Source organism: Aegilops tauschii, chromosome 6, assembly GCF_002575655.3.
Source record: "Aegilops tauschii subsp. strangulata cultivar AL8/78 chromosome 6, Aet v6.0, whole genome shotgun sequence".
Classification (NCBI taxonomy): Eukaryota; Viridiplantae; Streptophyta; class Magnoliopsida; order Poales; family Poaceae; genus Aegilops; species Aegilops tauschii.
In genome coordinates, this window is record NC_053040.3 from 455,819,686 (window position 1) to 455,833,033 (window position 13,348).

General features: G+C 40.7%; 3 protein-coding genes across 3 annotated transcripts in view; all 3 read left to right on the forward strand.

The window, feature by feature from the left end:
• Positions 1–1,722: 1,722 nt before the first annotated feature.
• LOC109767060 (uncharacterized) lies at positions 1,723–1,995 on the forward strand. The gene has a single exon (XM_020325813.1). It carries the CDS (start codon positions 1,723–1,725, stop codon positions 1,993–1,995), a length of 273 nt encoding a protein of 90 aa, XP_020181402.1.
• Positions 1,996–9,643: 7,648 nt separating this feature from the next.
• The window catches only part of LOC109755507 (heat shock cognate 70 kDa protein-like), a 35,949-nt gene continuing 32,244 nt past the window's right edge, over positions 9,644–13,348 (forward strand). The window contains exon 1 of the mRNA XM_073502168.1: positions 9,644–9,869. Within this exon, the coding sequence (XP_073358269.1) occupies positions 9,644–9,869 (226 nt within the window). The remainder of the gene's footprint in view (positions 9,870–13,348) is intronic.
• On the forward strand, positions 10,636–13,147 carry LOC141025386 (protein FAR1-RELATED SEQUENCE 5-like). The gene is made up of 3 exons (XM_073500668.1): positions 10,636–10,645; positions 10,800–12,558; positions 12,637–13,147. Exons 1-3 carry the CDS (start codon positions 10,636–10,638, stop codon positions 13,145–13,147), a joined length of 2,280 nt encoding a protein of 759 aa, XP_073356769.1.

The following is a 13,348-nucleotide window of genomic DNA, read 5'->3' on the forward strand; positions in this document are numbered from 1 at the left end:
ATAAGTTTCATTTGCTTTTAGGGTTTAGGGTTCATGTCTTAAGTTTTAGTATATAGAACTTTGTGAATTTATCCTTCGTAGTACCAAGTTTTAATAGATGACACTTTGTGAAGTTTTTGAAAACTTGTCAAATCATATTCAAGAGTGGTCTTGTTTGAAAGCCCTCGTCGCAAGGAACACAAATATGCTTAAATTGGGCTTTCAATTCAAAAGATACAATAGATTTAGATTTGTAAGCTTAAAGAAAAAGGCATGGGATGTTGGGTGGGTGGAGCATGCAACTTCTACCATCAACCGCATGCAGACACCCACCAAAAGTAATCAATGGCGTAATCCATGCACATGACCAAAAACCATTCTCCCTCACTGACTACAATGACCAACTGATTTGCTTCGAACCATGTCGGTATGTCACTCCCATCAACCATCCATCACGTGATAGATTCATATCTCTACTATTTAAAAAATATGCAAGGTTTCCTCTCCCGTCATTCTACGTTTCGCTCCTCTGCCTTCGTCCGCCCTCTATTGGTTTTCCACCAGCCCTGCGCAGTTTTTTCCCACCGGTTTTTAGTTTTGCGGGATTAACTCAACGTGTTCATCATTATTTTTCCTTCCCATCGTTGGATTCATTTTTTTCTTGGTCCCGAATATTCAGCGAATGTCAAATTTTTAGGTATGGAAAATCAAGCGTTTTTTATGTCAAATTGTGTGCTGAGTATGGAAAGTTTAGCTGGCGAGTATGGAAAATCCTCCTTAGTTAATTTATCATTGAACCATGTAGTAACTTTGACCCTCTCCGTCATGTAGTGACACATACGTGAATATGTCTTATATTACCACAACCGCATGATTAAGTTTTTGAAATTCGAAGTATGAGTGAAATAGTGAAGGGACTGTGAGCCGGATGTGCCATTGGCGACAATGTCAGGCTAGGATTGAGGAGGCAAGATAACGAGGTGGAAGAAGAGGAGTGGTTGAACGTAAAAAAGTCAATATTGCTGATCATAAAGATACGTAAATGCTAAAAATCTGACGTCAGATTATAAGCATAGCAATTTGAATGTTGTTTTCATCGCAAATTACGTGTCACGGGCATAGTCAGAATTTGTTATGCTTGCTGAAGGAAATTGCTAGGCTCGCGGCATGTAATTTGCAATAAAAACATTTGATTAGCCATGTTTAAAAATCTGACATCAGATTTCTAGTGCGGTCCTGAAGATATATGTTTGACATGATCGTTGTTACACTAATTGGATAACTATATCCCGTTGCAACGCACGGGTAATTACCTAGCATGAGACAAAAATAGATGCTGGATTGCAGCGTGTGCTTAGAAACTAGAAGCTAATTGCTAAGGAGATTCAAAGGTTGGAGACTAGGAGGAGCCGGCGAGCCATGACTGAATATCAATGCATGCAATGGAGGGGGAGGCCATGATCCGAGGACCGCTCGTTTATTTTTCCTTGAGAAGAACATGGGTGACCACCAGAAGAAATGGAAAGGAAGGGACTCGTGTTTTGCGGACCAGCGGTGTCTGCTCAAAACTAGGCCCCGGCTACCTCGAGCTCCACCACGCAATCCGCAGAACACGCAGAGCTGCAAGCAAATCCACATCGATTTAACCTTCCTCTTGATCGATCGCACGCACGGCTACAATTCTCGCGTCTTCCTCTAAAAGAAGCGCAATATAATTCTCATCATCGTCGTCGAGGCGCACCCATGGCGGCGTCCGCGCGCACATGCCTGGTGGTGACAGCGCTGGCGTGCGCGCTAACACTGGCGCTGCGCTCGGCGGACGCACAGGCGGACGAGTCCCAGAAGCCCAAGTGCGCTCCGGGCGCCGCCACGACGTGCCGCGTGGGCGCGTTGCGCGACCCGGAGAACCAGGAGGAGGGCCTGCTCAACGTGAAGGTGCCGAGCAGCGCGGCCGACGACGACTACAGCGATCCCGACCAGTCCGACGGCGATGACCTCGTCGTCCTCGGCCACTGATACGATCAATCGATTGCGACACGATCGATCACGTGCGCCTGGCGCGTAGCATTACATTTCTTGTTTATTTGTAGCTCGTTTTTTGGTGCGTTAAGTAGATAGTGTGCTTGGACCGCGAACGTGTGTTTTCCAAAGATTGTAAAAGGATTTGGGCATTTGGTAAAGTCTGATCCTTACTCGATTAATCTGCGGTACGCCATTCCTAGTCTCAAGTTTTTGGTTTGATTTGGCAATATGATTGGTCAAAGATACATGAATAGTCTCAACAAAGTAAATTATGCAATGTATATGTTTTCTCTCTCAAACTCTAAAGTAGGATGCAGCGTCAGCATTAGCGCACACTGATTTAAGTAAATGTATATTCCATAGTGACCTTGTATAAGTAAATGGAGGGTTTCTGGCCAGTTTGGATTAATTAGATTATGATTTGCATCACTTTCGTAAAATACTTTGTGTGGTTGAATGGTCGTCTTTTGCAGACTTTTGCTCCTCCGTGGTCTCACACAAGGCTATCTTTTGTCTCCGTGTTTATTTCCTTTAGTGGCTGATGTGCTTTTGCTGTTGTTAAATGATGTCTCTAGTAGAGGTGGCATCCAAGATTTTCGTTTGTGCACACAGGTCGGATTTGCTGTTTGCAAATGATAGTGTGTTGTTCTTTAAGGAAAAATTTGAACAAATTTTGATTATTCAAATGATTTTGGCCCTCTATGAAGAAGGGACAGGTCAATTTTCGAGTCCATCTAAGTGTTCCATTTTGTTTGGAAGAACTGTAGTTTGGAAACCCAAGCTTCCATCATGGTCATTTCCTGCTGATGGTTTTGAGGATAAGTACCTTGGGTTACCGGTTTCACAAGAAAGAATTAAGGCAGCTAAGATTCACTCTCTCCAAAAGATAAAATTTTAAGAGGCTTTCGGACTGGATTGAGAAATTTTCTTCTAGTGGTACAAAAGAAATTATAATTAATTCAGTCATTCAGGCTTTACCTATTTGCGCAAGGGGTTTTTTCAAATTTCCGGTTGTGTTGTGTGAGAAATTATCTAGTTAATTAGGATTTTCTCATGGGCTGATGACAAGGAGCGGAGGATGACTCATTGGCTTGACTCGGATAAATTAACAAGATCATAGGGAGGTGGTGCGATGGCTTTTCGAGATCTAAGGTTGTTTAGCAAGGCCCTTCTAGACAAGCAGGGTTGGCATTTATTGAAAAATCCCGAGTCCCTTTGTGCTAAATGTTGATGGCCAAGTACTATTCTCATGATCATCTTCTTGATATTTTATTTCCCGAAGATTGCCTCCTCGGCCTGGCAAGGTATCATGCATGGTCTTGATCTGCTGAAAAATGGAATTATCCGGATGGTGTATACGACGAGTATCAATACTTGGAGAGATAACTGACTCCCTAGAAATTTTGGGCTCAAAGTTTCTGCTAAAAAGTAAAGATCGGGGCTTAAATGAGTTTTTGATTTATCTATGTCCGGGATGAGAAGTTGGGACAAAAATCTGACAAGACATTTGTTTTATCCCCATGATGAGTAGATTTTGAAGTTGCACATTCCTGTCTCCGGTGAGAATGATGTCATGGCTTGGCACTATGAAAAGAGTGGTATTTTTTCTATGAAGTGTGTGTACAATCTTGTATTAAGCAACAAGTAGGCAAAGCAGGATATTCGGCAATGCATTAGTGGGAAAATGGTGATAGAAGATTATGGAATGTCATTCGGAATGCTAATGTGCCTCAGAAAATAAGATTTTTCGCGTGGCGAGCAGCGTTAGTAGCCTTGTGTTTCAGTTGAATAGAGTTTTCCACCACCAACCATCTCATGTATGTGTTCCATTTGCGGTATTGATAATGAAAACACTTTTTATGTTTTTTTGACACGCACAAAGGTTTGTGCGCTGTGTATGGCTATGAGGGATATTTGGGACATTCCCCGGGAAGAACATTTTGTCAGTTATGGCGTCTACTGTTTGTTAATTTTGCTTGATAAGATTCACAATTGCTATTTGTTTTTTGAAAAGCGTGCCACTTAAGGAATTATTTGATTTTTGGTGGGGGAAAGGAACATGTCGTCAGTTATGTTAATTTTCTGGAAAGCTACCGGGCTTCTCTTTCGGATAGTCATGGTGTCTTGGCGGTGGATACCAAAGGAAAGGGGAAACAATGATAGATCTGCAAGGGGCTCCCGCCTTTCTGTGGTTCGCAATGCAGTGTGGCTGCTCCCTCTACTTGATCGATTGTATGAAGATTAATGTGGATGCTAGTTTTGTTGCTGCTTGGGCTCTACTAGTATGGGTGTTGTTGCTAGGAATTCCCTAGGTGAGATCGTCTCTCTTCGTGGATTTTTTCATATGTGCTCCAGTGTGGAAGAAGCTGAACTTCGTGCTGTCTAGCGGGCCTCTACATCGATATTACTCCGGACCTGCCCATTATTTTGGAAACTAACTACTATTTTGTGTATTCCATTCTTGCAAATGAGCACTTGGATAAGTCCCCTCTTATCGATTTGAATAGATAAGCGTTCAGGATTTTTAAGCCTCTCCAAAGCTTCAAGACGGTGAAGATTAAATGGCAAGAAAAATTGTTGCACCAGATTGAGAAGTTTAGCTTTGATAGTCGGTTGGACGGTTTGTTACTGAGTAGTGTTCCACCCTGCATGGTGGCTACTATAATGGGTGATACTAAGAATGTTTTAATTAATTAATATATGTTTCTTAAAAAGCATACATTGTACCTTTTATGCATCAACACAAGTTAAGCGCATCCATTTATACATATTGCCATATTTTCTATTATACCAAAATGTGCCACATTACGATGATAATCCAAACACTAGTACTTTGATTTTCTAGAGTCGGAGATAAAAATCTAAATAACAAAGAATCTTGGTCATGAATTGGTCAATTTATTTAATTGTTTCGTATTGAAAAGCAACATGATTTCACTATGTTAGCAACAGTGAAACGAAAAAACACAAGTCTCCACAGTTCATTACACATTGAAGTAAATAATCCACATATTATGGAACTTTCAGGTACATGAAGGAGCCCTTTGTAGTTCAGATGAACTGGACAATATTTTGACTCGACAAGTACTTATGTGTGATTAGGGCATCTCCAATGGAAATAAAATAGTATTCTGGTCCTAGCACCTGGCTAAGAGTCGCTGCTTGCAATGCTGAGAGCTGTGTACGAGCGCTATACTTAGAAAATTAGAACGGAAACTGGCCTAGCGCCTGGCGACTCGTATGGCATCGATGCCAGCCAAATTCCCAGAATTGGACGGGAACTGAGCAAAACGACTAGGATCCTGACCCTGGAGCCTGCCTTAGTGCCCTGCATTGTAAATGACCTTAGGCCATTATTTCAACTCCAATCAAGTGGTCATTATGCTCAGAAGGAGAAGGCTCAAGCGCCGAGTACACAATTATTTCTTTGTAAATAAGATACACTACTGCATAAAATGAATTAAGTTGATGATAACATATACTTTTGTTGCTCCTCCATGCCAGAATATAAGCTGCACCTTTTCTGCATTAAGATGACTATAGTGCAACAAGATTCTTTGTGCTATGTTTCGACATGTTGCCCCTGTGTGTAGAATTTCTGAATCAGCTTTCGGCCATAATTGGTCGTTGTATTTCCACTTAATGAAGAAGTAGAGCTCACATTCATTGCTTCAAAGAACTAATTTAATTACGTACACAACTTTACGATCTTATGTTGGTACTCCAGTCATTCTAAGAAAGAAATACAAAAGAAATATTAGTACATACATGTATATTAATGAAAGAAGAAGCTGTGTGAATTAGAAATAAATGGAACACTCATGAACATGTTTTTGTATGTTATAACTAGAAGGGGTTGTCTATTCCTAATTTCCCATATTTTGAACATTGAATCAAAACTAAGCCATCTTCATTTCCATGTCACTCCATATGTAATGTACAAACTTAAAAAATGCAATAAGTTATCATAAAGTTTCACGCCTTCAGAGGGAGCAATCTAGGCTTAGTAATGAGTAATTTTGGGTAATCAAAATTTTAAAAAGCAACTAATCATTAGCAAAAAAAATGTACATTTGCTACTTCACCGATTACTCGCCAATCCAACTTCACCCTGCTAATCAGAGATATGGAGCTAACTTAGGGTTAGTTTACTATTGATGATGCCTACGCCCTAGTAGTTGAATACTAGTATTTATAGTGACCTTTCTGGCACCATAGTAGTGCTTACAATTCTAGACTTATCCTCTATCATCCATAATCCCGTTGGCAACCACCCCTCTATGTTTGCATGCAGATTTTTTTAATCTGCATTGTTCTAGGTCACTACATTGCCTGCCATATTTTCAAGTCATATAACTCTCATGTTATTGGACTAAATGCTTGTCAAATCTTGAATTTGGAATCTCAAATGCACACTCTATTACTGAACACATTTAAGAACTAATGCACGTTGTGATATGAATACAATTTTTTTTGCAATATAAGACAAATTTGATTGTCTGAGTTCAAGCATTAGTTTTGCAATATAAGACAAATGTGAGTTGAGTGTCCTTCCTTACACCATATTAGTTTTTGCAATATAAGACAAATGTGAGTTGAAATATGTAAGAAACATAGTGTAACATAATCCACAAATTATTGGACAATCAAATACACATTGTTATCTTATTTATGGGAATCCAATTGTCATATGTAATTTCAAACTGGCAATCGGGCCATCTGATCATTTCAGCTTCAAAGCCTAGCACGCTAACAGCTTTTCTACACATATGCAACATCTTTGCAGTATTCCTTCTCCCGATGATTAAAAACCACACAAAAAACGTCATCACATTTCAAAATAACCCTTGCAGCAAAAATATGTATGTATGCAAGAAATCTCCATTGATCGCAGGAGAATCGCCGGGAAAGACGCGTAGGGCATATGCATCATGGAAATAATGTTTGCAATGGTGCAAATAACACTTACAACATGAACTAACAATTTGCAAAATACACCACAAAATTAGCATTTTACGTTGGCATGTGCTTGCAATAGAACCGAGCAAACATATGTAGTATGAAAAATCTGCAAAATCCCTAACCTTCTGTTGGGAACACCGACCTCGTCACCTAGGCTCGCTGGCGTCGAATCCGGCTCACTGAAGCCCCGTCGGAGCCGGATCCGACGAGCCCGAACTCCCCTTCGGTAGACCATCTTCCTGTGGGATCGGCATGGTGGGGAACCTTGGATTCAAAGCTCCACCATTGTCATATCCATATGGCGGCGATCAAGATTCTATGATCTCTGATGTTGTGACGATGGACAAGGACGGTACGAGGAGGAACAATGCAACTATGTGAGAGCGGTGATGGGCGCGGCAACCACATGGGAGAGACGAGGAGTAACAGGGCTACACACGTGGGGATAATTTCCCTGATTGATATATGGATTGCCATCATTTGCTTTAAATCTTCTTTCTTCGTTCTTCTTTTGATATAATACCAAAGCCTCTAATTCATATTGCCTTAGAATTTTTTTATGCTTTTGCTTAGTGATAAGAAAAAAGTGACTGATTATCTCGAAAAAAAGAGTTAAATATGTTGGAGGTGCCTCAACTTGTCTTGCGCGGCCAGTTTAGTGTCTAAAGTTGTAAAATACATGAAACTGGTGCTTGAACTTGTCCGACTATGCAAATACGGTGCCTCCATCCTTATCCGGACGTACGTCCAGCCCGCGCAGTGTGCCAACGTGCCGGTGGCCCAAACCTCCTCATATTTTATTTAATCACATATGAAAGCCCCACAAATTTACAGATTGTGTTGCACGCACAGACTGTCCACCAGGCCACACTGTGGTTAGTAGATATAGACTATGTCAAACTTTATATTGCGTTGCTATGCAAAAATGTAATTTTGAAGCACCGGCACATTATGCCCTTTTTTCAAAAGTCAAATAAACGGAGTTTTACAACTAACAAACTTCTGACCTTTTGTGTACATTCACACATAGAAGTGCAATATATCCGTGTGCTTTTTTTAATCAAATCTATATTTGTTTGTGAGAGATAAAAAAAGTAAAATACATGCAAAAATCAGTTTTTTTCTGGCCTGATTTTCTTTTCTTTTTTGCAGGGTAAAATATAACAAAATTCAAACAAAACTTGAAAGTCACTAAGACCACATGCATACATTTTTGTGCGAAATTTCTAAAATTTGAATGAAACTTTTAAGTGCCAGTTTTTAAACTTTCAAGAACAAACGTGCTCAGTGGCCACCGTGCTCCAAAATTCCGCTTTGGTTGCTATGTACCTCTCAAAGGTGCCCAGTTGCTATATATATGGCGCTCCTATGGGTCTGCAAAATTAATTTTCAAGTTCTTTATTTTTATTTTTCATATTATTTTTACCATTTGAAAAAAGAAATGTAAGAACAAAATACAACTCTCATAAACTTCAAGAAAGTGTTAGTGCATTTGAAAAATGTTCAACATGTTTTTGGAAAATGTTTCACATGTTTTAAAAAATTATAACGCATTTTTTAAAAATGTTTGCCATGCGTTAAAAAGTTTACAACACGTATTTTTAAAAGAGTTCAACGTGTGTGAAAAAGTTATTGTGTAAATTATCCTTACATTTATACAAACACGGTTGACATATTTTATTCTTAAATTTACAAAATAATTTCTAATATAGGTTGAAATATTTAAATCCACATAAATAAAGCTCATGTCTAACTCTTTGAAGTACACAGTAATGAAAATGGAAAAAATATTTAAAATATAAAATAATAGCATATTGATAATTGTATTTTTCATATGGGAAAATTTATGTGTTATGAAACTAAACATAAACTTGAAAAAAAATGCATAGCTTTCTAAGTAGGAGTTCAATTCGAAGCATGGTCCGGCCGGCTGACCGTATCGTGCCGTTGTTAAACATGATGTGCCAGGTTTGATACCTCTCCATGGAGTTTTATTTTCATGTTATTTCTCGCTATCAGAGTGTATTTGATGGCTTTTCTATTGATTAAATAAAATATGATATTTTTTGTAAAAACATCCTCACACGTGGGCCACCGAGCGCCTCTTAGCCACTGTCAGGTGGGCCACCGTCACGTTTGTACGCCACGCGGGCTGGACGTACATCCGGATATGAATGGGACACCGTATTTGCACGGACGGACAAGTTCGAGCACCAGTTTTACGTATTTTGCAACTTTATGCACTAAACTTGAGCCACCTCCAGTGTATTTAACTCAAAAAGCAAATCAGACAACTTGCGAATATAGGCTCTCATTTGTTTCTCCAAAATTATTGCTCAATCCCTTCGTCTCCAATGGTGTGACTAAAATTCTCTAACGAATTTGTTTTTAAGAAAATCTCTACCGATTTAAAATTCGCCAACGACCTTTAATTTTTTTTATATCGCCAACAACCTTCATTTAACGGAGTATCTCGCTTGTGTAAAATTCTTCGGCTTCCGCAGTATAGTAATTACTAGCTGCCTCGTACTGCTATAAACGTTTCCCACTGGCCGGTGGCCTCTCGCCTTCCTATGCACGTTCAAATAAATACAGCCCTGCAGTTTCCAATCCTCACGCTCGATCGCTCCTGTACTTGTGCACTCTTCGCTTTCCTCTGCCCGGCCTCTGTCGCGTGAAGATGGCAGCAGGCACGAAGGACGACGGGCCAGCGATCGGCATCGACCTCGGGACGACCTACTCCTGCGTGGCCGTGTGGCGGCCGGTGCACCAGCGCGTGGAGGTCATCGCCAACGACCAGGGCAACCTCACCACGCCTTCCTGCGTCGCCTTCACCGAGACCTGGCGACTCATCGGCGACGCGGCCATGAACCAGGCTGCCATGAATCCCGTCAACACCGTCTTCGGTGAGAACTACCAACTAACCGCCACCTTCTGTTTTTGCTAAGCGGCAGTCGTTCTGTTCGTTTATTAAGTTTCTCAGGTTCATGGATTTGTGTTGGATATATCACATATTCTTCAGTTGCCAAATGCTCACTCAGCTATTCAGATTCCTGCATGTTCTCTTCCATTATTTTTTGGGGGCAGTCATTTTTTTGGCATGGTAGGGGCACTTCTTCTAGGCAACATATCTCGTGAATCCGAGCTATTTGTGTGTCCGCGTATCCCTTTTCTTTTCATCCCCACGATCTTAATCGTACGAATTATCAGAGTTTGTGGTAATTTTACACTTACACGCCCGCCCTCCGACTAAAAGCAGCAACTTAATTTTGCAACAACACCCCAACTTCTGTATGCGTCGTGCGCCGCCGCCGCCGCCGAACTGCACGTACCTCTGATCTCGATCGACTTGATCCTGACGTGCGCCGGCACCCACCCGGCCGCCCCCATGCAGGTAGCATCCCAATCCTTTACGTGCTCCTCTACTCCCATGTTAACACTTAACATGAACCAGACAAGCACCAACAAGTGCCCCATGCTTGTACTTCCCCGATCTGATCCATCTCATGTATAACTGAAATATTCTGCTGCAGCGGCGACTAGAGACGGACAAGTAGCAAGTACCCCTTGCAATCAGAGACACGCGGGCATCAAAACTTTGAGGTAAAACAACCGACAAATTCAGTCCTTGTGTATACATAGTGTATTTTGAAAGGCTAATTGTGTAGTTACATGTGCAGAAGTATGGATCCAATCAATAACATTCAAATGCATATAAGCCCGGGGGGATTTAGTACGCCCAAAAAGAACACAGCCATACCTCTCTTTGTAAGTTCAGTTTGCACTAACAACTGAAACTATGCATGCATTTGCCAAAAAATACTGAACGCATGAAGTTACTTATTTCCGTTTATTCTTGACATTGCAGTCTTCTTCTTTTACACCTGAATGTGATGAGCATTTGAAGCCTAAAGTGGGTATGACATTTGAAGGACTCGAGGCCGTGGAGAAGTTCTACAAGGCATATGCACATCAATCAGGTTTTGGCGTTCGTATTGGACAGCAGAAAAAGATTGAGAATAAGGTGGTCCGGACTAAGCGTTTCATGTGTAATAGAGAAGGATTCAAGTCAAAAGATATTAAGGAGATTAATGACCCCTTGAGGAAAAGACGTAAGCAGACAGACACGCGATGCGGTTGTGATGCCCATATATTTGTTAGACTTTGTGGGGAGAACACCTACAAGATAGACTCATGGATTGAGCATCATGTTCATGGTCTTGTATCACCTGATAAGCGTCATTTGATCAGATCCAATCGTAGAGTTAGTGAGAGGGCAAAGAATACTTTATACACATGTCATAAGGCAAGCATTGGAACCTCCCAGGCATACAGGCTCCTGCAAGTTAGCGAGGGTGGAATTCCGAATGCTGGGTGCACAAAGAGGGACTTGCAAAATTACTATCGCGGACTCAGGTATAAAATCAGAGACGCAGATGCTCAAATGTTTGTGGCCCAATTAGCTAGAAAGCAGGAAGTGAATTCAGCATTTTTCTATGATTTTGAGGTGAATGATGAGGGGAACCTGGTGCGTGTGTTCTGGGCGGATGCCACAAGTAGGAAGAACTATAGTCACTTTGGTGATGTGATATCCTTCGATTCTACATACACCACTAATCAGTACAACATGATATTTACACCATTTACAGGGGTTAATCATCACTTACAAAGTGTCCTTTTTGGTGCTGGATTCTTATCAAATGAGAAGGATGAGTCATACATTTGGTTATTTCAGACCTTCCTAAAAGCAATGGGAGGGGTAGCACCTAGACTCATCATAACTGATGAAGCTGCTAGCATCAAGAATGGTATTGACAAAGTTCTTCCAGCCACTATGCATAGGTTATGCATGTGGCATATAATGGAAAAGGTGCCTGAAAAAATTGGACCTTTGATTAGAGAAGATTCTGAATTTTGGCCGAGGTTGAACTCATGTGTTTGGGGTTCAGAAACTGCAAGTGAGTTTGAATCACAATGGAATTCCATCATTACAGATTTTGGGTTGGAGAATAACGAGTGGTTAGCTAAGAGGTTTACCATTAGAGATACATGGATACCAGCCTACTTTATGGATATATCTCTTGCGGGCTTGCTCCGAACCACTTCAAGGTCAGAAAGTGCAAATTCTTTTTTCAACCGTTTCATTCATCGTAGGCTTGCTTTTGTTGAGTTCTGGCTTAGGTTCGACACAGCTTTAGAATGCCAACGTGAGGAAGAATTAATGGCAGACAATAGAAGCATGCATACCACCCCACAACTATTTACGCCATGGACAATGGAGAAACAAGGTAGTGAGGTATTCACATATGAGGTATTCGAGAAATTTCAGCTACAAGTTATTGCTGCTAGAGATCATTGTTGTGTTCAGCGTATTGCACAAGGTGTGGGGTTAAAAATGGTGACCCTGAGAGGTCGATCTGATAAGGTTAGGGAGGTCTCCTATGACACTACAACCATGATAGCAAATTGTCCGTGCAAGTTATTTGAGTCAATCGGTATTCCATGTCGACATATTATCCAAGTGTTGAGGATTGAGAACCAAAACGAGCTTCCCAACTACTACATTATGAAAAGATGGCAGAAACGGTGCAAGAGGTAAAAAAATGCACGTCAATCAATTTCTTATTGTAATTTCAAAATCATAGGACTAACAATATCTTTTTTCCTATTCAGGGAGAATGTTTATGATGAACAGGGGAACCTACTAGAAGAAAAGCCCACAGATTCACTAGATGCAGCCACGAGAAAGAAGATTTCGACTGTACGTGATAAGATGGAAGAGCTGATTCAAAAGGCAAAGCACTCAAATGAAGGCATGGACTTCTTAACATCAAGTGTGTTGAGCATTGAGGCGCCTTTAGACCAAATGGTCCCTGCAGCCACACAGAACACTAGGCAAGAGGAATATGAGGCTTTTATTGGTTGTAATATTCCTACAGAAGTTCATATACATCCACCAACTGATGTTCGTATCGTGGGGAGATGCAAAAGAATAAAGAGTGGAAAGGAGATCAAGGAGGGTGATAGGAAAAGGAAGGACAAAGAAGCGAAGTTAAAGGTTGCACGCTTGTGCAAGACATGCAAGCAAATGGTGTTTCATGATAGTCGCAATTGTCCAAGCAAAACTATTCAAGGGAAAAGGAGCTTGATTGCGGAAGATGTGCAACCAAATGGTGCTTCCTGATATGAAAAATTGTCCAAGAAAATAATGATTTAATCTATGTTATATTATTTGCAATTTGATATACTGAAGTCATATAATGGATCAGAATTTGTGTTATATCCAATTAAAGTTTAGTTGATTTCTGACAAGTTATGATGCTTGTCAAATTGTCACAGAATATTGAACATATGTATCCACTTAATCTTTTTCTACCAAGTATGG